Source organism: Aricia agestis, chromosome 1 (genome assembly GCF_905147365.1).
Source record: "Aricia agestis chromosome 1, ilAriAges1.1, whole genome shotgun sequence".
Taxonomy (NCBI): Eukaryota; Metazoa; Arthropoda; class Insecta; order Lepidoptera; family Lycaenidae; genus Aricia; species Aricia agestis.
In genome coordinates, this window is record NC_056406.1 from 9,807,501 (window position 1) to 9,834,841 (window position 27,341).

The 27,341-nt window shown below is 34.7% G+C and overlaps 1 protein-coding gene and 1 long non-coding RNA gene across 3 annotated transcripts in view; one reads left to right on the forward strand and one right to left on the reverse strand.

Annotated features, from left to right (window-relative positions):
* Window positions 1-26,609, forward strand: LOC121728341. Its single transcript, XR_006035782.1, has 4 exons — window positions 1-12; window positions 6,568-6,571; window positions 10,925-10,931; window positions 26,405-26,609. It is a non-coding gene; the product is annotated as an uncharacterized LOC121728341 (long non-coding RNA).
* The window catches only part of LOC121728265 (dipeptidyl aminopeptidase-like protein 6), a 214,033-nt gene that overhangs the window by 97,163 nt on the left and 89,529 nt on the right, over window positions 1-27,341 (reverse strand). Inside the window, exon 1 of one of the 2 annotated variants that reach the window (XM_042116407.1) lies at window positions 23,872-24,239. The exons of the other annotated variant lie outside the window; for it this stretch is intronic. Coding sequence (XP_041972341.1) covers window positions 23,872-24,129 — 258 coding nt within the window. The 5' untranslated portion in view covers window positions 24,130-24,239. Of the gene's footprint in view, window positions 1-23,871; window positions 24,240-27,341 lie in introns of those variants that run through there. 2 annotated transcript variants of the gene reach the window in all.

The following is a 27,341-nucleotide window of genomic DNA, read 5'->3' on the forward strand; positions in this document are numbered from 1 at the left end:
TGAGCACAAAAGGTTTTTGATTACTATTTTAAATAATTTTCTATCCACATTTAAACTTGCACTTTCCAATAAAAGGTTGACTACTGGTGCCCGTACCTATTATAATATTTCAAAAGTAAGAAATTACGCACTTCGTAGTTTGGTTTATGCATGGATGCATGCATATTATTATGTTATGTATACAAATTTTATCAGTGAAGAGCGCGGCTCCTGACCTGTAACCTATAAATAACGAAATAACGCAAGCCTGATGTAAATGGGCCCGTAAATTAACGTGAATTACGGAGCGGACGTCACACAAGTGAATTCGCACACCAAGATAAAGTCAATAAGTGCGGATTTATTCCGAAAATATATGGAAATGATCTTATTTTATCACTGTAAAAGCAATTTCCCGAACTTTATAGGTGGTATATAAAGAGGGACTAAGACAAACGACGTTATCATTATAAACGTTAAAAAGTTAAATTATATTAAACAATAGAAAAAAAGGTTTGCTTTTGTAAAGCAGGTGAGATTTGCTTGTAGAGGTAATAAAAGTTCATGCTGAAATTCGGATATGACGTCGTAAGTTGTATGCTCTTTCCCGGGACTCTAAGTTTGTCTTGGTACCCATCCAGATCGGTTTAAACATTACATAGACACACTTTATAATTGGTATAATATCTCTGTCAACTTACTACAATGCAACAAAATTGAGTATCACACTAGCGCTAAACAAAGTGGAATTAAAAATACGTAAAAAGTTTATCGCGAAAGCTCGGCGGGCGCCGCACCATTATCCCGTGATTTCCCGCGGGTACTGCGGATAATTGATTCTAAAGCGCGCATTGAAGACTAATCTGTGCTTTAATTTATATATTATGCTTATTTCGAGTCAACCGCAATGTTCCCGCAAGAAGTAGCGGGGCAAGATCGAAAATTGATGTGGGAAAGATATATTTTGCGAGGCCACCTGATGGATGACGCAAGAGGACTGATTTTCTTGAGAGATATAAAACTCGTAAATTCTAAAAAATACATCTGGACCGTGAGGCCGTAGGCGGTGGCCCCATCGCCCACGCCTTGCGCCGCCTCTGCAGGAAAGAACTATTGCAACGATACCTGAATATATCTTAAAGGAACTGCGACTGAAACTCCATAGTTGCTGGTCGTTTTTAGCGCTTTTCTTATAGGCGTCATATACAGGAAAACTATTAGCTTTTATAAAATTACAAAAGTCTGGCTGTCGCATGGCTCTTTGCCAATAGCAAAACTATATTACGTAGGTCATTCAATTTCTGTGATAGTACTGTCAGAAAAGTTGATTCCTAGGCAGATGGGGGACCTACGTAGTTTGGTCGCGTTACATCAACCCAGCCGACAGATCACAATTAACATTGAATTGACATGATCCGAACAAATGACTTGGTCTATCAACTGCCTAGGAATCAATTTCCTCGATGGTACATAAAGATTTATCCTGCATTCGACATTGATTTCTTCTACAATATTCTAATATGGAATAATAGGACCGACGGAATACCAGTGGGTTTGGATTATATGGAATATGTAAATGAACTCAAATGACTTTTTAATGAAACAATAACCTCTACTTTTATAACAAAAGCGTATTTACTTTACGAATTTTTTAAATTACCTAAACTTGCTTGTCCTTCTTTTTGAATAAAAAGAGAGAAAAAATAATAACTTAAGTATAAAAAATAAATGTAATAATGCCTAACGGATTTGAGTTTCTAAGAAGAAAACGAGTAATTTTTTCAATATAAAATAGTATTATTTTTATTAACTAAAGGCAACATTTTATTTTATTCCGAGGCAGACATCATTATCATTACAATAATCCTGTAATTTAATTGTACTCACGTGAAACGTAATACCTTCCAAATTCGTAGTACTAAATACTACGAGTACGTTACATTACTTTGGGGTCCAACTGTACATCGGTAGAAACATTACAGTAATGTTTCTGTACTTAATACTCGTAGCCTAAATTGTATTAAAAGGTATTTAACGTTAGCGTAGTTTAGTTTTATTTATGTACGTTCTGTTTCCAACTTCGTACAAGAACAATAAAATACCCAAGCGGCCCTAGCATGGCCACAGTAGAAATACGAAAGTATAGATAAACAGTGGAGATAAACTGACATAGACTATAGTCCTAAAAATTCAAATAAAATACTACTTTATGATATAGACTGTTTGTACTACTTTATGATGCTGTCTGTTTCATGAAGTGGCATTTTGATTTAATTCTTGTCGGTCGCGGCTAGCCGCGGTAAAGATCGGCGGGGCTAAAATGGTCGCTTTGAAGAATCATGATATGAATCATAATATAATTCATTTTTCTAAAATCGCAAATGCAACTCTGCTTGCAATTCATTTCTGTATTTTTGTACTGATTTGACATATTTTGTCAGTTTGACAGTTTTGACAATTCATTTGCTGAATTGATTGAGAGGAATTGCTAAATGTGACCATTTTAGCCCCGCCGAGCGGCACCTTCAGTTTATCTCCACAGTTTATCTATACTTTCGTATTTCTACTGTGGACACTGGTCATGCCAGGGCTACAGAAATAGTGCATTTTCTCGCTATAAGCAGTAGTTTATAATATGTCCTTGGTGGTCTACTCTATAATATCTGTGTTTTCACAGCCGTTAACGCGTGAAGCATTGACCAAGGAAAATATGGATTAATTTAAACAATTTCCAAAAGGTTCTGTTTTGTATGTTTTATTTTTAAGATGACGTACATACCTAATTTCTTTCAGTTAAGCTATAGCTGCACAAGCTATATAGCCTCACGTTTATGTCACAATCTGAAAACAGCAGGTGCGCCGCTATAGGTGTGGTGTCGTAGGATTTGTTACTTTATATTCCGTCGTAGCACTGCGCTATAATATGTTTAGTTAGGCCAACATAATATTATGTTGTTCTATATAATATCTATATATATTATATTAATACGTGAGAGAAAAACTTTGTAACCCTTTTTACGAAAAATGGGGAAACGTAGGTGCATGAAACGCACAGTTATAGTTTATATCGTAAAGGAGTGCATCGAGCTAATATTATTTTAAAATTATGCTTTTATCATATATATTTTTAACAAATAAAACGTTACACACACTACGACACTACTACTAGGAAAAATGACAGATTTTTGAGTGACAAGCCTATACATACGAATTATACTCTTTTATTTATGGTTGAAGTCTGCTGACAACAAGTTGACAAATTGAAAATGGATAATTGGTTTTTTTTTTAATTTAATTTTAGATACTATTAGACAATGCTTAACCGGCCAGTCTGAGATCATCATAGTCCCAGAGACAAGAATTGAAAAAAACTATGATGAAGTCAATATTTTTTACAAAATATAGGTAGTAGTCCTAATGTTGTTGCAAGTAAGGTCGAATTTCGACCATTGGACGATCTCTAGTATAATATAAATAAGTGACAAAGGAAATGTTGACTTTAAAATTTGGTTATTTGAGAGTTAAAAGTTGGATAGAATAAACAAATAATATAATCGTCAACAACTTTGGCAAAAATATTACGGAAATAAATAACTGAGTAAAAATTATTTAAAAGTTTCATTTTAAAATCTACTGTTGTTCAACTTAACTGCACAGATATATATTTATAGTATTTTTCTTTAAGCGAGGATGTATTTTTTACATGTTTCAACTGAAAATACTTTGAAATATGTCCATATAGCTCGGGGACCGCTGAACAGCTTTCCACGGCAAATAAAATATTCATGTAGTGCTTCATGTGTACGTAGCTTTAACGTTTTACGTCGTTTACGTTGTTGCAATTTAAAACTGACTTTCAAATTACCATACATGAAGCGGTGAGGGTATTTGGATATTTGATTGACTCTGAGAAGAAGAACTTAAGAAAATAACTTTTAAGGGCAATCTAAAATTCAAACGTTTTTCTTTATTGTTGTTTCTATAGTCAAAATATAATGTCTTAGAAACATTTCGTTATATTACTGCTAAGCTTTTACTATAATATTATAATTACACTTACAATTTTATAGTTTTACGAGCTTTTGCCCGCGGCTCCGCTCGCGTTAAGAACTATTATTATATACAAACTTTCATCCCCTATTTTAAACCCTTGGGGGTAGAATTGATCAAAATCCTTTCTTAGCGGATGTCTGCGTCATAACAGCTACCTGCATGCCAAATTTCAGCCCGATCCGTCCAGTGGTTTGGGCTGTGCGTTGATAGATCACCATGTCAGTCAGTCACCTTTGAGTTTTATATATTTAGATGTAAGTTATTTAGAAAGAACTTACATAAAATAGAAATTTCCAATATTGGTAACTTAAAAAAAGTTAAAACTACGCTGAAGTTTAAGATAAGTTTCATCCAATATCGAATAGAAAGCTCAAGAAAAATTGGAAAGTGAACTTTTATACTTTACTATTACCTACTACCTAGTGGGGCTTAAGCTTCTATTGAAATAGCGCAAAAATATCTGATAAAGTCAATTGGTGTCTCTTATAATATTTGAAGAGGTCCCAGAAGCAGTTGTAAGCATAATATATTCGATTATAGATGGTACTACATGTTTTATAAACTAATTTTACTAGCGAGTATTATTTGTAAGTCAAAATATACTAAATATTTTTACTACTAAAGGGACTTATCAGACAGAGACCGGTCACGCGGTCAAGCGTTCAAGCGCTCAGTTTTGCGTTATTGTATTGTATTACGGTGCATCTACGAATAATAAAAACTAAGGAAAAGTAACTCCGTCAAAAACATGATTCACAATCACTGATCTCCATTATACAAGTACGCTGGATCTATGATACCCACTTTTTTTTTGTGCCATTTCAAGCGGAATCAGCGCCCCCATAATAATGGGGGGGTAGTCAAATTTTGTTCTCGGTCCTAATAATGACCGAGAACAAAATTTGACTTAACCATTGGTAACCATGTATTTATTTTAATTCTCTATGGCTTAATCGTTCGAATTGTTTTCGTGTTTTTTAAAGTGTTTTAAAAGGTTTTACGCGATTAAGTAATATATATATATATAAGTGGTGGTAGTTCATAGTTAAACTATGAAAGGGTGTATGTTATGTAAAACACGGTACAAAAAGGGATGTGGGGTTACATTTCACAAGTAAGTGATTTTAACAGCTCATTTCTACGATATTAAACTTTTATTGATAATATAGGCACTTAAAATGTGGCACTAATCTTATTATACCGTATTCACCACATATTCACCTTTTTTTTTACCGATTTTTGATAAACAATAAAATAAAACTTATCGATATCTATAATAATTGTATTGAAATCTCCGATAACCGATTTTTAATATCAAATACATATTAAGCTCTTAAAATAATTGACAGGTTTCCGTCTGACGAAGGAAGACTGGAATTATGGTTGAAAAAAATTAAAAAGCCTGGTTGGCGTCCGAAAATTGCTACTACCGCTTGCCGTTACTATTTGAAGTGTACAAACGTTCTCTGTGAAAATACAAGGCGTAAAACTACCATTTGATCGTGATTATGTTTGGAAAATTTATTTCAGCGTCTACTCTTTCTTGACAGACTGTAACTGTGTAACGGTAACTAATAAAATATAATGTTAAAGTATCGTACATATATATTTATTATTTATAAATAAATGCGCGCTGAAGAACGCGTGACCGCTCTCTGTCTGATAGGCCCCAAACAACTTTTATAGACTTTTCACAATATCCATTTCAACGGTTTGTCCTGAGCTCAAGACGATGTATTTCAAAGGCAGTGAGGTCACTGAACACATTAACGATGTTGTTTATTTACACGGGTAGCCGGTTCGATTCTCCGCCGTAAAATTGCAATCAAAGCCGCACTACACACCTGTAACCGTACTTTTTATTGCTTCGTAAAATCGAAAGCAACTGGAAACGACATCGATATATCATAAAGTAGATGTTACAATGCTTTGTTATGTGCCATTATTGAAACCGTTTATTTCGTGTGGTTCATTGACAGGTGACACTGCAAAAAATTAATTTACTATTACAACTGAGTGGCTTTGAAACTAATCGTACTGCTTAGGGTAGATTGCACCAACTTACTTTAACTGAAACTTTAACTATAACTACAATGCAAAATGTCAAATCTTTGGTTAAAGTCAAAAATGGACGCCATATTTAACTATAACCATAGAGCTCGACAAAGCTTTAAATGAACGTGGCGAAAAAGGAACTATCCCTATCATCATACAAAAACGCCATTTTTGACAGTTTTCCTTTACCAGCAGCGCCCCCGCCCACGTTCATTTGAAGCCTTGTCGGAACAGCAACAGACATCTGTCAAATTCTGTGGTCGAAGTTAATTTTAAATTTAAGTCAGCCTTAACTATAACCAAAACTTTGACCATAACTGTAACTATAACCACGCCTCTGGTGCAACCTACCCTTAGAAAAGGTTAACAGAAACAATATTTGGAGAAAAATATACACTTTTATATAATACCGTACACTGGGACGGCCAGAATGTATCTGCTGGCGCTAGTTCATTCAACATTGCAAATTTTTTAATTAAGTTAAGTTAAAAAATACTTAATGAGCATCTCAAAGTACTGCGTACGTGTTACGACTGTAAGCAGCAACAAAATATGTTTCAACTTTCATAACTTTATACGTTGTATGCGAAGTTCAAAATAGTAAAAATTTAAAAAGTTTTTATGTTAGTAAAAAATAAAAATATGAATATCAACGGCTTACTTTAACTTTTATGAATTTAACAATAATGTAGCGATAAAGGCATACTTAGACTAGGGATAAAATTATAATTTCACAGCCAAATATAATTATTATTACAATTACAACCAAAATCAAAATTCTACACGTGGGAGAGCCATGCTTCGGCACGAATGGGCTGGCTCGACCGGAGAAATACCACGTTCTCACAGAATACCGGCGTGAAACAGCGCTTGCGCTGTGTTTCGCCGAGTGAGTGAGTTTACTGGAGGCCCCCTACCCTATTCCCTTCCCTACCCTCCCCTATTCCCTTCCCTTCCCTACCCTCCCCTATTCCCTTCCCTTCCCTACCCTCCCCTATTCCCTCTTAAAAGGCCGGCAACGCACCGTCAGCTCTTCTGATGCTGCGAGTGTCCATGGGTGACGGAAGTTGCTTTCCATCAGGTGACCCGTTTGCTCGTTTGCCCCCTTATGTCATAAAAAAAATTTAGACTAGATGAAGCGCAACTCCGTTGCGCAAAAATTTGTTTATCGTGCAGAAGCCTATTATTTTTCCGGGATAAAAAGTATCCTATGTCCTTTCCCGGGACTCAAACTATCTCCATACGAAATTTCAGCAAAATCGGTTTAGCGTTTTGGGGCGTGAAGAGGTAACAGATAGACAGACACATAAGACGGACACACTTTCGCATTTATAATAGTAAGTATGGAAGTATGGATTAGTATGGAAGTATTATTTGCATGTTACTGCAATATAAAGGAGCTACATAGTATAATAGTGTAACCTAGTAATCTAGCTCTTATCAATCAATGGTAGGTCTAAACGTATATTGGAATACTGGTGTACGTGCGTATTGACTGCGATCTGGAAATACATGTACACAGTTTACATTTTGTATGTTAGAAATTCGAATGGCCGGTGTGTGCAACCTCCAAAGCGACAGTTCTATGCATACAATATGTTATGTATTCAGAAGTTTTACATTCGTTTATTTGCATGATATGCATGACAAAACTATATTACCCTACGAAATGATACAGTAGAGAACTTTTATATTGTATATTTGACCGCGTATGTAGTAACAAAAATTACTTGTAAAAATACAACAAAAATTGTATGACCGATCCGAGTTTCACTGATGCAAGTAAGTTCTAAGTTATTAACATCTAGGCTTACATTTCATGGAACCATTTTTTGACTCAGTTCTTTTTCTGTAGTATTTGTTATTCGTAGACCTTACCTAAACTTGAGGGCAAGCGAAAAAGAGAAGAAGAGGCAGTACAAACCCTAAGCGTTCTTCCATTCCATCTTCTTTATTATATTATATACATAATAATACTGTGTAACAAACACTGTAAAAACACTGTGTAACAAAACTAAGTAATAGGGTGTGTATGAGTCCGTTATATAGAGTTGAGTGTGAAAGTAGCAGCGTTGAAAGAGTAAAAAAATCTTTTTCATTTATATGAGCAAGCGCCCCCGTGTCATGAATTTTTTCATACAAAAGTGAAAAAAAAGTGACTCTTTTAGCGCTGCTACTTTCACAGCGAACTCTATATAAGGGACTTAGTTTTGTTACATTTTGTATAATATCTTCTTTTTTATTCTTTATAATATTATTGTATATAATATTATAAAACTTCATTATAATATTTTTCTTGAGGTTACGTTTAAAAAAAAACACAGTTTATTTAACTTTCTACATTAAGGCCCAAGACGATTCATAAATTATCTAAAGATAACGCGGTTATCATCGGAAATCGGAAGTCAACACGTCGAGGGTTTAGGGGTAAGTACAGAACCCATTAAATTAAACAAATAATAATTTCTGGAATCGAAATTGAAATCGGCTCATTTGAAATCACAGATTCATTTTATCTGTAATGAAACTTTGAACCAGTTACATGGAGTGTTTCATTTGGAATTTATAGATCAAGAGCGAGAAAGCTATCAATTTATATTGTTTAAGTGCTATAGTTAATAGCTATATAGTCATATAAAAGTGTGATTAGAGCTATCAAGTTATATTGATAGCAATAGTTATATTAGACCTGTAATGACCTGTATAATAAGACTTTTTGGAAAAAGTATTTCTGTATCAAAATATTAATCATGATTCATGGCGCAGCATTATTAAAAGCTAAGACATAGAAGATACACAAAAAATAAGGCTTAGAAAATACAGTTTTGTGCGGGCAACTAACTTATCTGCCCTAGAAGACAAGTGGCAAGTGATTATCGTAAACGCTAACAAAATATATGCGATTTGACATAAGCCATCGCTTCGCTAGCGACAATACCAATACTAATGTCAAATCCTATACATTTTGTAGCGTTGGCGTTTACGATAATCGCTTGCCGCTTGTCTAGGTCCTCTGTTTTTTATTTTTTATTTATGGAGTGTGACAACAGATATCCGCGTTGCGAACTGTACACACTACACTGACTAGTTTAATTTGCCAATCTATTCGGGTGCTGTACATGTACAATGTACATGACAAACAGACTTTCTCAATCGAAGCCGCAACACATTAATCAAGCTGCTTGGCAATCAACTTGTTAAGACGCGCCGTAAACGAGGGACTTGACACGATGTCTAGAGCCCTCGATGCGCTGATTGTCCTGACGCGGGGGGATGACGGGAGACCCCTTTTTGATGCGACAGTATATATTTATCGCGCGGCAACCGTACATATTTCCACAATAAAAACTATTCAACGTCCACTCTCGTTTCGTAAAATATGCATGCAAGCCTGCAAATATCTATATCGGTTCAGCCGTTTAAGTGTGAACAGATTACAGGCAAACAGACATATACGCTTTCACATTTACAATATTAGTGAGGATATATTAATACAAAATATATACAATGTGTCCCGACACCGGTGTCCGATCCTTTAATGTCATGATCTATGGCATATTTCTCTCACGGTTGTAAAATGGCAGCCATTTTAGTTTTTCCCGGGCGTTCACACTAATCTAACCAGTACTTCTCATGTAAATATCCTATGAAGATAAAAAAGGTCTCATTTGATAGCTAAACTTGTGGACTACACTTACACAGGCAATATGTTATAAATTTCGAGGAATCAAACATAGAAAAACCAAAGTTTAAGAAAAAAAAATTGTGCATTTTTTAATTAATGGCTTTTTGTGAAAAATGTAGCGCATTAAACTGGTTATTTTTTATTTAAAAAAAATAGAGGACGTTTTCATCTTAAATAAATTCTTTACTTCAATGCTCTAAGTAACATAGTTTAGAAGTTATAACGATTTTCCTATGAAGTATAGGTCAGATTAGTATGAAGCCAGAGAAAAATTATATTTTTCAAAAGTTGGAGAAAAAAAATGTTTGAAAGCCAATTTGTCACTTAAATATGCCATAAATCATGAGTTAAATTTTTTTTCCTCCAACTTTTGAAAAAAAAAATTCTCTGACTTCATACTAATCTGACCTATACTTCATAGGAAAATCGTTATAACTTCTAAACTATCTGACTTAGAGCATTGAAATAAAGAATTTATGTAAGATGAAAACCTCTTCTATCTTTTTAAAACAAAAAAAACCAGTTTAATGCGCTACATTTTTCACAAAAAGCCATTAATTAAAAAATACACAATTTATTTCTTAAACTTTGGTTTTTTTTATGTTTAATTCCACGAAATTTATAACATATTGCCTGTCTAAGCGTAGTCTACAAGTTTAGCTATCAAATGAGACCTTTTTTATCTTCATAGGATATTTACATGAGAAGTACTGGTCAGATTAGTGTGAAAGCCTGGGAAAAACTAAAATGGCTGCCATTTTACAACCGTGAGAGAGAGAAAAAAATTGAGAGCCAATTTGTCGATAAAATATGCCATAGATCATCATGACATTAAAGGATCGGACACCGGTGTCGGGACACATTGTATAATAATAGCAAACACTCTTAATGTAAATATGCAAAGAAAAGATGCGTACGACGCGACGTAACAATTAGTGCGATATTATATAGGTCTACCAGAATCTGATGGCAAAAAGTGAGAAAAGAAATTGGCTCTAGCAATACCGGGGTAATTGGAATAAAACATTTTGATTCATTATTTTCCTTATAGCGGCTGATTCTGTGTGAAACATGCAAATATAAAAATTTATCTAATGATCAAGGATATTTTTTGAATATCTGCCATCCAAATTTGCCGTCAGATCCTGGTAGATATTAAGTGCAACAATGGAGGTTTTAGGTGTTTCTACTGAAATATCTTCTGTAATGTCATCATGAAATCTTTGGAAAAACTTTCAAGAAATTATTACTTCCTGAAAGTAAAACACATTGGTGGAAATGGGTTATTAATACGAAGAACGTCGGGACGTATCATACAAAGACCATAAATATATAAATCGTTCTACCCTGGAGTAATAGAAAGGTTTGGACTGACTTCATTTGTGGGTCAGCGCTATAAAAGTGCGATCACGAGCTCGCTTCCTGAGATACGACCGAGAGATTTCCGCGACGAGGAAATTACGTCTTACAAAATATAAAGATGTAACAGAACCTACGAGTAATAAAAACTAAGGAATCGTAACTCCCATACTATTACCATTTTAAATTAGGTTCCTTTTGATCTGTCATGTAACGTCAGCCTAGTACCGCTCAAAGTCACCTAAATATTGCAAATGTATTAAAATGTGTACCTAAGGTACACTTTTTTGACAAGTATTGTGGAGCATGTTTTTTGACGAAGTTACTTTTCCTTAGTTTTTATTATTCGTAGAACAGAACTAAGTAAATATAGGGCTTGGTAAAAGCGACCTTCTTGGTTTATATGACCTTCTTAGTTGCTTACGTTTAATGTTTTTGCAGAATAATGGTCTGACACAAACAAAAATCGCATAGGTACAACTCTACGTAGTCGTAAATACGCTTAGATTTTATTTTTGATTCGGTATGACAATTGTTTGTCCGCCTACATCCAACCATATTCAGCTCAATTGGATGCCCAGAAGGTGGAAAAATAATGATAATGTTTTTTTTTTTTATGAAATAAGGGGGCAAACGAGCAAACGGGTCACCTGATGGAAAGCAACTTCCGTCGCCCATGGACACTCGCAGCATCAGAAGAGCTGCATGTGCGTTGCCGGCCTTTTAAGAGGGAATAGGGAAGGGTAGGGAAGGGAAGGGAATAGGGGAGGGTAGGAAAGGGCATTGGGCCTCCGGTAAACTCACTCACTCGGCGAAACACAGCGCAAGCGCTGTTTCACGCCGGTTTTCTGTGAGAACGTGGTATTTCTCCGGTCGCGCCGGCCCATTCGTGCCGAAGCATGGCTCTCCCACGTATAAACTGGTTATGTTTTTATCAGACCTTAGTCTATCTATCTATCTATCTTCTATCTATATATATAAAACTCAAAGGTGACTGACTGATTGACATAGTGATCTATCAACGCACAGCCCAAACCACTGGACGGATCGGGCTGAAATTTGGCATGCAGGTAGATGTTATGACGTAGACATCCGCTAAGAAAGGATTTTGATAAATTCCAACCCCAAGGGGTTCAAATAGGGTATGAAAGTTTGTATATAATAATACTTTTTAACGCGAGCGAAGCCGCGGGCAAAAGCTCGTATTATATATAGATCATTATATTATTTCAAATTTTTTATGAAACAAAATTCTTTAAAAAATCATGACCGAATTCCTAAAGTGTTAAGTGTACCTCAACCTAAAGTGTGTGTACCTCAATAAACCAGTATATTTTCGCTTTGAGCATTTATATTTTTTGGTACCGTTATTGTGAAGCTATTTCATAACTTTACAACGTCACAGTTGGTATTGTGACTGAAACAACTAAAAACTTTGTTTTCACGAAGTTCATCGTACTATTGGATAAAAAGCCACCACGAAATTTGATTGGACTATGTATGTTTTACATTTACATATCACGCAACACAATATACTCCTGATTTTTATTTACCCAAAGAACACAATATGTGTGCAAAGTTTCGTCGGTTAGAAACTGACGGGAAATAGTAAGGAAGGAAGAATTTTCTATTTTTACTAATTTTCAAAAGAGATTTTATAAAAATGTGACATCAAATTTATGAATTTGTGACGTCGTTGGGGACAATCTCTGGATATACTTAACCGATTTAAAAAAATCTTTTTCCAGTAGTAAGCCACGTTATCTGTGAGCGTCTACTGTCTAGGCCAGGGGTTCCCAATCTCTTTCAGCCTGCGGCGCAGTTACACATCACAAGATTTTGTCACGGCACCCTACTCTACCTAGATATTACAAAAATATAAATAATAAACATTAAACACCTTTAATGATTATAGTGGGTCCTTCCCGTTTCATACCACAAATTTTTCATACCGCGGTATGAAACAGCGAAGTACTGTTTTTGAATTACCTGTTTCATACCGGCGTCCGAAACAGCGAAGACCTTTTTTGAATTAGTCGATTTTAGTACAGTCAAGCTCAAAATATCTATACATATTATATAAATTATAAAATAATAAATTATTTAATTTTATTTTATTATTTTACCTATTTTATTTGATTATTTAAATTAAACAAATTCATCTTAGAGAAACCAAATACATATTGGGCAATTTATTGATGGTATACGAAAAGACTAACCCCCTTACTAATAAACGTTATATAAGCTTTGAATAGTTATATAGTGTTTTGTTCCTGTCACACAAGTGATATTTTTAATTGGATTGAAGAAGACAAAACACTGTATAACTATTCAAAGCTTATACAGCGTTTATTAGTAAGGGGGAATGTATTATTGTGCTTTATTAAAAAAACCTGATGATGTAAAAAATTCAAAAAGATCAACACAATCAATTGAAATAAATCAAAGAATATGAAACGAACAAACGGGTCATCTGATGGAAAGCAACTTCCGTTGCCCATGGACACTCGCAGCATCAGAAGAGTTGCAAGTGCGTTGCCGGCCTTTTAAGAGGGAATAGGGTAATAGGGGAGGGGTAGGGAAGGGAAGGGAATAGGGGAGGGTAGGGAAGGGAATGGGGTAGGGAATTGGGCCTCCGGTAAACTCACTCACTCGGCGAAACACAGCGCAAGCGCTGTTTCACGCCGGTTTTCTGTGAGCCCGTGGTATTTCTCCGATTGAGCTCGCCAATTCATGCCGAAGCATGGCTCTCCCACGTATAAAATTAGTAAAAGTCAATTTTCATTATTTTTTTATTGACCATCTTCTCGAAACGGGTATGCTGCCCCTCCCCCAGCTAAAATCCTGGGTACGCCCATGTAGACACGTAATATTCAGTTAAACAACAATACGGAACTTTGTATCAAAGAGAAACAAACAGTAAGCGTGTTCTGGGAAACATTTTAGTGCTCGTTATAATATACAATGCATCACTATAGTATTTGAAGTATTATTGTTTTTATGTGCTACGTTCTGCGCTTACGACACTAAAATTACCCTGTAAAAAGCTGAAAGTATCATGTTTTGTTGTTTTAACGAAAACAGTGTTACAAAATATAATGCGGTTCAACTTTTGTTACCCAGATACGGATTCATCCAGTGACAGATCATAAAAAGTTTTCAAACGTTTTATTAAATTATACTGATTATTTTTCCGACCCAAATATCGACCAATAGAATTGCACCATTCGACGTCACGTGGTACAACCTACATGGTATTATACTGATAATTTTTTGAAAATTTTCTCTGGTAGTTGCTATATATAAAAAACAAATTCTAATTCTATTGGCCGACATTTGGGACGGAAAAATAATCCCCCGAATACCACACGAGCTTCAAAATTATCTGGCATTTCCCTCAAGGTTCCCTGCAAACAAATAAAGTCGTCAAGTTTTTCAGGAAAAATCACTCCTTCATTTGTTTGCAACGAACCTATCGGGAAATACCCGATAATTTTGAAGCTCTTGTGGTATTATAAGTGAAAATTATTACACATATCAGACAAATACGTAATCAGCTGTCGCCTGTCGGATATATTGATTATTGACGAATATAATTATTAGTTACGTAAATTATATAATGGTTCACTATCTATACATACATATAAATAAAATTGGAGCGTCTGTTTGTAATATTGAAAGAACCGTTTTTTACTAAATGCATAATATGAATATATATAGGGTACAGACACCAAAACAACATTTTTTACAATTTTTGTCTGTATATCTGTCTGTCTGTCTGTTTGTTCCGGCCAACCTCTGAGCTATTTTGACGGGATTTTTTTACTCGTAGGCATATAGCTGATCTAGTAAGGAATAACTTAGAGTACTTTTAAACCGACTTCCGAAAAGGAGGAGGCTATATTTTACTTTTTTATAAAGGAACCTAAAAAGGGGATTTTTTTTATCTTTTTTATTAAGTATCTTTGTTATCATAACGTACGTATGTACGTAAAGCAAACGTGCGCTTCAAATTCATTTAAATTCCGCGAATCACGAAAAACATTTAATCTCGCACCATCTATTGTTCGACAAAATTAAAAAGTGAAAAGGTTTTGTCGCATATTTCAAAGCGTTAAAAACGTACATAAAAAATGACAATTGCAAAATATTTTTTCATTTTAATATACTATATTAAAAACGGCAGTATGAAAGCCGAAGAGATTAAAAGCTCTCGATTTAAGTAAGGAGCTTTCACAGAATAATATCTATAATTGAATAAATGGCGACTTTCAGCCAGAAATAACGCTGAATGTTTTACTTTGTTAAATGTTAACAATTTTAATATAGCTTGTATTAAGATTATGTAAATGAAACATATTTTGTTCTTCTTTCATGTTATTAATTAAAGTTATTTATATTATATAGATAGTTTCATTTTATGTATCTTATATTACTTTGTGAAATTAAAAGTTTTTTTTATTTAATACAACGGCTACAATTACCCGTAGGCCTTAACTTAAACTTCGTCCTGAAACATAAAACTTTTAAGTTTCAGGACTAAAGGAAATCTAGTCTGTCTGCGATCAGACTAGATTTTCTGAAGAAACTTGAAATTATTTTTTGTTATTCCAACGCAGGAATCGATCTCACGACTTCCATGTCCAAGCTTTATGTCACTGGAACACGGAGACAAAGTATAGTAATAAAGGATTGCACCAGTTGGAAAATAGCTATGTCCACACTATGCGCTTTCGTCTTCAGTTTTCGTTATCTTCTTTCATTCAACTTTCGTTTTGGCGCATTCAATAATTACTGAATACGTCAACGAACGCAACGCCAACATTGTCATTTTTGTTTTTTGGATACGGTCAGAGGGCATGCGTCGCGGGCATGCCTCACGTTCGCTGTGATATAACGCATGCCCTGGACGAACAGAAAAAGGCACAGTGTAGACAAAACTAATCAAAGGAAAGAACAATTTACATCATTATCTCAATTGCTTCCATTGACGGTCGGGTTCCACTATTGTCAACCTCAGCATCCATAAGAAATACCATACGACATCAATTGATAATTACGTGGTAAAATGAAAAACCAAAATCTTTTTATGGGCCATGATGATTTAAAAGAGTTCGGTATTTCGAAAGGTTGCTTGTAGGACCCCCTGGTCGATAGTTCGAAGGTTGCTTGCAGGTTCATCATTAATAGTGGGTTGCACCAGAGGCGTGGTTATAGTTACAGTTATGATCAAAGTTATGGTTATAGTTAAGGCTAACTTAACTTAAACCTTAACTTTGACCACAGAATTTGTCAGATGCCCGTTGCGTTTATTTTTTGTTAAAGCAAGTAGGTCAATGGGGTTGACAGTATAAAAAAAAAATGAATTATCCGTAAAAATTGACAGGAAAAATATTTGTTATAACAACACTGTGAGCCATCATTACGAGTATTAATCCAATTATTTTCACAAAAAAAAATCGATATAAGTTTGAGCGGCTATGGTTATCGTTAAATATGGCGTCCGATATTGACTAAGATTTGACATTTTGCGTTGTAGTTACAGTGAACGTTATTGTTAAAGTTACAGTTATAATAAGACTTAACTGGCAAACGCTGGAATGGTGAGCAAATCAGAAATATGAGTATAAGGAACACAGATGCACTCTTAACACGTTAACTGCGTAGACCCAAATCCTTAACCTAAATTTAAGTGCGTTACGGGGATGAGCACGCCCCTTTATGAAATTAATTATTATGCGTTACGGGTGCAAAAGTGCCCCGTACACCCGACTTCATTTAAACCCCTCTAAAATTGTCAAAAATAGTATTATCATTGTTTTTCTTATACCATTTCAAAGAGTATTAACTGAACTACACTCTCCTTACTCCGCACGTAGGTACAATAAAAACAAATATATATATAATGAAAAATAAAGTGCGGGGTGCTTCTATCCCCGTAACGCAATTAAAAACAAAAAATACGGGATTCCAAAAACCCCTTAACGCACAGAATACATTTTTATCGATAAAATGTTAGTGATGGGAGTAAAAAAATTAAAACTATCGATATTTTAAATAGATGATACTCGTGTTTATTTATTCATAATAATTATAAGAATGACTTCCTGAATTTAATACAACATTTTGCAATTGGTGATAGGTTTGACCAGTGCTAGGGCTGGTGATCACATCGTATCTTGGACTTAGGTTTCGCTGAAGGACCTTGCGGAATAATGGTGATGATGGTGGTCGTCGGGATAATCGTGAAGATGTTGATACATCATGCTCATCGGCTTCTTCATTATTTTTACCATGAGATAATTCCAACATACGCCGCGAACGCTTCATTTTGAAAAATAGTCGATAAACACTTTGCTTCTTAGGACGCGCCTACGCAAATGAGCTCATCACCCCGTACGGGGTAAGCAATAATCTGTACGGGGTGATATAGACCCCGTAGACGCACTTAATTACAATTTTTACTCGCTGGTCGCAACGGGGCTCAAGAAACCCCGTAGATTATTATACCGATTCTTGATTCAATTTCAAGCCAGGAACATAAATATCTATTCATCTCATTCATACAACAAAAATCCTCAAAAATACAATCCCCGCAAGAACGAGTAGACACTACTTTTTCAGCACCGCACTGACTGATGTCAACGTACGGGGCGCGAAAGTACCCGTAACGCAGTGAACGTGTTAACTAATCATCTTGAAATGGATTACCGTAAAAAACTCAAGGTTACCCTGAGCTATATATCCGCAGGGTGATTACTGATTACATATCTTACAACAGCTATGAAACAGGCGTGACAGCAAATATATCACAATATTTGCTTTCTAAAAAAATTACGTGTATAAAAATATATGTGATATCTAGTATCTGATATCACGTACATATTTTATATTTATATTTTATAGTATCTACCTATTGTGAAATTTCTGCTGTCAAATCCCTGCACTGTTAAGCTTGTCGCAAGATACAGAATCACCCTGCCGATAGGCGGTATTCTGGTAGCTGCAGAAGGTGGACGCAGATATAACTTTTTGTAGACCATCATGATAAAAAGAATAAGTGTAGAATACGGCCCATTGAACACACCCTACTCACGTAGGGCTGTCACATATCATTTACTTTTTATTATTCTCGAGCAGACGCGTCATTTATTGTATCGTACCCACATGATATTTACGTAATGATATGAATTCTATAGGCATTATTCTCCAATGTATTGTTAGGGCTGGCTCTGAAATAAAAATTATAAGGTTTATGTAGGCAGTCTAGGCAGTTTCTGGTGTCAGTAGTAATGCATTGCCAATTATTATTATAATAATAGCTAATAAATAAAATATTTTATTTCATTACTGATATGATTGAAAGCAGCTTCGTGATTGTGACCAACATTTTACAAAAACAGCGCATGTTGGCAGTGATTCCAGTAACTCAGTGAAATGGTTTTTTAATTAATTAATACTCGGTTTGAGTATCTGACAGTGGAGAGTTGGCCATTAAAATAATTTCGTTACAATTATTTTATTAAAATAAACGACAGCTTCGCATGTTAGTCATTTGGTAAATGGCTAAAGTACTTTCAGAAAGTTGACAAACTTTCATTATTTATAAGTTGCTCATTACTTCTAAGGCTAGTACTAATACGTGCTTGCATTAATCACAATTCTTTTTTAGGGTTCCGTACCCAAAAAGTAAAAACGGGACCCTATTACTAAGACTTCGATGTCTGTCCGTCTGTCTCCAGGCTGTAACTCAAGAACCGCTATAGCTGGACTTTTTTAAATTTTCATAGATTATGTATTATATATGTTGCCACTTGCCGCTATAATAAAATAAATTAAATATTTAGGGGGGCTCCCATAACACAAACGTGATTTTTTGCTATTTTTTGCTCGATATCAATAACGGCAACACATCTAAGGCACTTGAAATGTTCACAAAATACTCAGTTGTAAATTATGTACTTAAATAATTAGTAATGAAATTAAAATAAATTAAATAATTAAGGGGGGCTCCCATACAAAATCACAATTAACGAAACAGAGAAAGAAACACTATTTCTCTATAGCGGTACGGAACCCTTTGTGCGCGATTCCGACTCGCACTTGGCCGGTTATTGTTTTAAATTATTTGGTTGTGAGAATAATTAATTTCTAATGAAATATTCTCACAACAAAATAATAATTTATATTATTTTGCGGTGTATTATTATTATTTGTTATTTTTGGCATAAAAGGTCAAAAATAAAATTAACCTGGGCAGATGAGTTCGCAGTTTTACATAATATATCATATATACATAATAAAGCCAAACAATTACATTTAAAATGGGAAATGTTTTTCTACGTAAAACACTTTGGGCCCCGGTGATTACTGGCAAACGTGACGTTCCGCGACAGACGTGATATTCTGCCTACATTATGCCAAGAAGCATTTTTCTTTTATCCAGCATTATTTTTATTCAATTTGTGCGCTCAAATTTTGACAAGGTGATTGTTTTTGTTCGCTCGTATTCCCAGGAAAAAAAACATACTACTCTTTCAGCCGACGCCAAACACAAAATATCCCTCCCCTTCGGTTGATGTAAAGGATTTAGTTTGGAGTGTAATTTTATGAGGCCTCTCACTCGTCGCTATGGCAACGCCGAGATAAGAGGACGTAATCGATATTCAAGTATCAGGAGTCCTCATTTTTATTGATATATAGGGTAAACAGTTTATAGGAGACAATATTATTAATAGCAAGTTTTTAAATTCAAAAGCTGTTCTCTATTGTAACTATTACGTATCTATAATAATCTATGGGCCTGTTTCACCACTTCCCGATAAGTGACGAATAGGCTATCCGCCACTTAACTTGACAGATGAAGTATTGACAGATGTCAATAAAGCTGTGAATAGCCTATTCGATACTTTATCAGAAAGTGGTTAAACAGGCCCTTAATATTACAATATCTTCTCCGTTACATAATATAATTCTATTAGACTTTAATGTTTTAATAATACTAGATGACGCCCGCAACTCCGTTGCTCAAAAATTAAGTTTATTGTGCGGGAACCGTACATGATTTCGGAATTAAAAGTCTATATAATCATATAGCTACAGGTCAGATATCATTCTCAAACTCTTCTGTCCAATTTGACCCAATCTGACCCAATAACTATACAGGTCAGATAAAAAAAAGAATCTTTTCGTTTTCTTTTTTTCTAATATTTCAATCGACTCTTCTGTTAATAGTTCGCAGATGTTCCTTAAAACACTTTTTTTTCAACAGTCGTGTGTTTGCCCTGAACTCATTTTTAAACTGCAAATGTGTGGACACCCGAAGAAAAATCCGTGAATGCGATGGCTTTGTCTAAACAAAAAGGGCCAGGCCAGTACTGGCTTCTGCAGGACTGGCGCCAAGATTATTGGCTCTGTGTAAACTATACTTTAAGTATGGGTCAAGGGTTAACGATGTTGAAATGTATTTAGTCACCAGTGTAAACGACTGTACACAAATACGCTAAAATCAGGGGTTGTAAATCTTTTTGTTTTGCGCGAAATTTGCACGTCACAATATTTTGTCACGGCGCGGCGCCCTGCTCTACCTAGCTATTACAAAAAGAAATGATTATAGTTAGGTGAAGCAGAATAATAATAAACAAATATTAACATAACGAGCTTTTGCCCGCGGCTTCGCTCGCGTTAAGAAGTATTATTATATACAAACTTTCATCCCCTATTTGAACCCCTTGGGGTTGGAATTTATCAAAATCCTTTCTTAACGGATGCCTACGTTATAACATCTACCTGCACGCCAAATTTCAGCCCGATCCGTCCAGTGGTTTCGGCTGTGCGTTGATAGATCATTATGTCAATCAGTCAGTCACCTTTGAGTTTTATATAATATATAAATTCAAAAACTCACGGGATCCCAAAGTGTGCGCAGCGGCGCATAGCGAAGCCCACCTAATACTCAACAGTCTACACATAATTCATAATTATCCACAGTAAGCAAATACATGTTCTGTTTGAAGATTTTGGATTCATGAATAAGTTATTACTTAGAAATATGTATAACGAAGAGGTTTCGGCTGTATTGAGAGTACATTACTCATTAGGACAGGCAGTTGCTCAATTTTTTCTTTTACTAAAATCAATGTAAATAATATTGTGTTTTTATAATTTTTGTTCCGCACCAGAGCTTGTAGGGTAGACAAGAAGCTAAAGTAGACATTAGGGCCTTATAACACTGGCGATTAGCGAGCGATTTGAAAGCGACTGCTTAGCGCACACGCCGCGATGATGTTGCGATTGCGCGGCGTGCACGGAGCTTGCCTTCGGCGTTTTGGACACTCAGCAGCAAAATGGATTCTGACGTCACTCCCTAGACGAGTCTACTATATAATACATAATAATAATCTGTGTAGACGAGTGTACAGAATGGCGTCCACGCCACGCCGCGACGACGCTATCGCTTTCAAATAGCTCGCTAATCGCCAGTGTGATAACTGATAAGGCACTTAGACGAGACAAACGTCAACTTCATATTAGCGAACGCTTAATGGGGATTGTGCATTTTTTTTAATTTCGCCCATTACAAAAACATTCCGAGGAATAAGGTTCAATCATTTTTCTGTATATAAACGAAAAAAATACCCATTAGTTACTTATATTTTTGAACAAATATGTTTAACCTTTGTTTGACCTTCAATGGCGTTAAATTAGCAATAAATTCGACCAACATTACGTTTCGAACTTTTGGTAAGCTTCTCGTATCAGCTTTCACAAAATGAAAACTTGCATTTGACGAACCAGCCATTATAAATAAGATTGCGAAGAAATTTAAAACATACTGCAGAGGTCAATTGACCGCCGATGATGACGTCAGAGCTAAACTTTAAAAATTTATTGAGAAAAAACTAGCCAATGAATTTCAAAATTATTTTATTTATATTCTTAAAATACCCTATTTTAACGAAAAAAAAAATATAAAAAATACATGTGATTTTTTTTGGACAATGCCCATTATAAATTATCAATATAAAATACAAAATAAATTATCATTGTACTTACTGTGTACCTAAAAAGTAGTAGGTATTTTATTTTATTTTTAATTTTCTCTTTAAGGAAAAATGTATACCTTAAAACTGTTACTTAAATACTTTCCTCGAATATTTAGATTTTAGACGGTATTCGCTTTAAAAGCGACGAATTTTTAGATGGTATTTTGTCTAAAAAATCGTCGCTTAAGTAAGTGAACGCTGTCCGTTGGGTCGCTGGCGTGATTAGATTTCCGCTCTGATTCACTTAATATGTCTTAACAAACAATTTGTGAATTAATAACTTAGATCACATAGATCATATTTGTGTCTCAATGTTTTTTTAAATCATTTCTATCTGTCACAAAAATATCTTTTTAACTTCGTTGTTGAGACTTGAGTTACAAAGATGTGAAAGTCCACAGGAGCTATTTCGTAAGTTCATTAATGTCTCCAAAAACTCATTTCCTCTCTTAAGAAGATACCCATCTGCCCATGACAACAGTTAAAGACCAAACATAAATAATTAACAAAGCTCAAGTAAGTGATTCATAAATCATAATATTCTTTTATTTTCTTAATAGAGAGGTGATTGAAAAGATCTCTACTTTATTATTCATTGTCGAATATAAGGGTCTCAAATGTTTATTTTATGGATTCTATCACATTACACCCAAGGAACGCTGAAAATTAATAATGCATTGCCGAGCTCTCTGCTCATGTACTATAAATAGGTTTAAACTTGTAAGGCTTGATAATTTTACCACAACGTTCATGTTATTAGTAATTCTTATTACCTACTCTGATGTGATTTTGAAGTAAGATACGTTTCTTAAACTGAACAAAGTAATATGTAATTATTTTAAAACTTCTATTGTTAATTATTGATTGTAACATTAATAAAAATTAATATTGTTGCTTAGATTGTTGCAAACAATATAGAATAGGAAACATTTACTATTAATACTGCTAGAAAAGAAATTACAGAAGCAGCTATCCAACTATCTCAAAAGTCATAGTGGGTATGGATTTTTTTGATGAAAATAGATATACGAGTAGGTATAGGAACTCGAAACGCTCGGTTTGCGTGGATTTGCAAAGCCGGAAGGAAGTACATAATTTTTTTGTAAAAAAAAAAAAATGTTTTGCCCTCATACATCATTAGGTTTACTGGTGGCAAACCAGTGTATTCAATATAAATTTTCTTTACCTTTTAGGAAAAAACCTTGGCCTTACTTAATCTAACCTTTAATACCAGTTAGGGATATGGTCTGGGAGCTGTCAATCTCAAAAGGTCATAACATCAGTCATTTCATAAAATAATTGACCATTTTAATTCTGATAAAAACTGGCCAAGTTAAATCTAACCTACTTTAAGATCTCACATTATTTAAATAACAGCAATTGTTATAGATATTCAATAAAGCAAAGAAATAGACTTTATTATTTGTTCATAACGTTATTTGGTTCCTATAATTACATATCTTAAAGTAGATTAGATTTAACTCGACCAGTTTTTGTCAGAATTAAAATGTTAAATTTATATTTTATGAAATGACTGATGTAATGACCATATCCCCAGCTGTCCCCAGGTATTAAATCATTAACAAAAACACCAGTCAAAAATTAATTAAGACAAAACATTATTCATGTCATTATTGCCACACAAATTTTTCTTGCTTTGTTTTTGATTATTGTTATTTAAAAGTTAAAGCATACCTCTGGGTTGATTGTGGGTGGCATAACAATTTTCTTCTGCGGCGGCGACCGCAGCACGACGTTTTCATCCCTGATGATGATCTGAGGCTCCATGGCCAGCAGTTTCTTTTTACACTCCTGCATCTGAAGACACTCCTTGTCCTTCTTAGACAGAACCGACTCGGAGGAAGCATGCTTTGAAGTGTTCTTGCTGGATATCTTTAAACTATCAATTGAAGTAGTCATTTTGCCACTTTCTTTACCGTTCGATGAAGCCATCTTGCAATCTTGTCACTAACACTAGGGGACACTGCAAGGTTCAGCTCTAAGTCCTACATGATTTATTGTTTATGTTATTAATGGTTTTTATTTTCAAATTTTGCTAAAGTCACTATGCTTATTATTTTATATAATGGTTTAAAACACGAAAATTCACCTGGATCGGAGGTAACAGAAAAGCTTCTTAATTACAGGAACTTGATAATATTCATTATAAATTATGGTTCATTTTGCTGGCTGTCTGCATGTATACGTACTTTACGTCTCCAAACACATAATATTAGCTCGCTTATCTTACAAACTCTAAATACCTAAGTTTATATAAAGATTGGCGGGCCTGGCTATAGATCGATTTCGCAAAGGCGAAGGCGATATGAAACCCTTTGATTGTGAAACCTATAAGTGCACATCGGTCTGAGAAGGCTTTAACAGTTCTAAATTAATAGCTAGTGAGCTAGATATCTGTTCTATAGAGCTGCAGTTCTGAGAAGTTTAATGAATTTGGCCATTATTAATATAATTATTATCTAACTGATTTAACAAGGTGTAGGCAGATTTTTGCTTTTGCTTTTATAAAAAAATACCTGTTATATATTTTTATCGATCCGATACCGGATCGGATAGTTTAAAAATGCTGTAATATTAGTCACGGTGTACATTAACGTTGTTGTATGAAGAAAATTATTATGTTACAACTTACAAGTGAGTGTCGACACAAAATATATATTAGTAGTACCAAGTGTCGATCTAACATCTGCAAACTACCTCTAGTCTCGGCTATTTTTATTTTGATGGTGATACGTTAAAGCTTGCTGTTTTCAAAAATAGAATTACACTAAACAGATTTGAGCATAAATTAGGCACTTCAGTATGCAAGAATTATGAAGTTGTGTGTGATGAGCGAAGTAAATAGTTGCAGACAAGTTAGATAACGAAAATTGATATGAGACGTAGAGAGATTATACTCCAAGTGCCGTGGTCTAATTATAACCTAATGGTTAACGGTGTGTGTGAGATAACACGAAAGCTGATCTGTTAACTGAATGCCTAATTATCGAGTATACTAGATGACGCTCCGTTGTACCAAAATTTGTTTATCGCGGGAAATTACATTTTTCCGGAATAAAAAGTATCCTATGTCCTTTCCCGGGACTCAAAGTGTCTACAATATGCCTTTCAGCAAAATCGGTTTAGCGGTTTGGGCGTGAAGAGGTAACAGATAGTCACACTTTCGCATCTATTTAAACCGGCGTGAAACAGCGCAAGGCTTGCGCTGTGTTTCGCCGAGTGAGTGAGTTTACCGGAGGCCCAATCCTCTACCCTAATTCCTTCCCTACCCTCCCCTATTCCCTTCCCTTCCCATCCCTACCCTCCCCTATTATTACCCTCCCCTATTCCCTCTTAAAGGCCGGCAACGCACCTGCAGAATTTCTTACGCTGCGAGTGTCCATGGGCGACGGAAGTTGCTTTCCATCAGGTGACCCGTTAGCTCGTTTGCCCCCTTATTTCATAAAAAAAATATTATAATATTAGTAAGTTGGATAAACACGGATCCTTACTGCCTAGAACTTTTAGAGATTAACGTTACTTGAGTTATATTAGAAATATTTACATGGTGAAAAACATTAGGGATGGGACAAATATGTTTTTACTTTCAGTAAAAATGCCTGCGAGAATCCCCACGAGATTTTAAATATTTTGTGAGATTTTTTAAGGCACGACACCAAAATATAGAAGCACTGATAATGTATTGGATGCTGGTTCTAGATTTGTGAAAAATATTTTTTGCGGTGGAGTCATACGCTTTTAGATATTTTTTTTGCAAAAAAGGTGATTTGCAAAAAAGCCGTAATGATTTCCTTCGAAGCGGAACCATTTTTCTCTGAATTGTCTTTCTGTCTGTCACCAGGCAATAAATAAATAAATAAATAAAAATTGTTTTATTTCCGAATAGATTTGTAACAAATACTTTCAGAACGTTGATGCTAATGGTGCCTACCACCGGTTCGGGAACTATCCCGGCGAGAAGAACCGGCGTAAGAAACTCGCACGGGGTCCCACTTTTTACCAAAAAACTGAGAAAAAAATTAATCTTTTTAAAATAAAATTTACAACTGTTACTTAAAATTATACAATGTCAACATCCATACATAATTGTAAGTCATAATATAATAATGTAGTACTTCTAACCTTGCAAGGAGCCATCCTACTCCCAAGATGTGCCGTCGTTTATGAAATCATTATAAGGTATAATAGGCTTTGGCACACAAATGAGTTCGTGTTATCTGAACCAATGTTCTGATATACACATAATGTCAATGTTAAATTCCTTTAAAAATAACTCAATTTCAAGTTCTTCACCTACCATACCTTGTAAATTCTGATGCACCAGATTAATTAAATTACAATTTTTTGGATTTTTTAAATTGTTGGTAGGAATTTGGACATTTAAACTTAATTCATTACTGCAAGAGACATCCTCCATTATCTTATTATCTAATTTAAATAAATACTTGGAACATATTCCAATTCGTTCATACTATGACTAGTATTCTGCTCAATAGAAGCAGTAGTCGCTAAAGCCAAACACTTGGCTGGTTTTATAAATAAAAAGTTAAATAGCAACTTGGCTATACGTCTTTTATAAAAGTTAGATAAATAGTAACTATCTCTATTCATAGTATGTACCTTAAAATCTAAATTATTAATATCTATGACCTGACATTTCTTATATGAGTCATTCAATATTATACAATTATTATTTACAGCTGTATAAATTATATCACATAAATTGTGAAAGCAAGGCTGATAAAAGCATTGTAAGTAGTCTTTTCGAACTGGTAAAGCATGGCTTTCCCACGCGAAGTATATAACAAAAAGTATATTACATTTCACGAAGTATTTTACAATTTATTTGGCGAACTGTACCCGTCAATCTAGCCATAACTTTGATGGAACGTTTTCTGTAAACAAATCTCCCGGTTTACTTCACTGAAGTCGAGCATGACGTATCTCTATAACATAAATTTAAAAAATTAAAATAAACAATTCGAGTACGTAAAACAGAAATGTTAGGGAAATTTAATGTGCCTTACAAAAAGTGAAGGTAAGCAAACTGTTACTAAGTGCACCTGAAAACTTTTGTGATTACTAAAATATCTTAAAAACTGCCTACTAAACTATAATTATATAGTATAATATTATCTACTGCA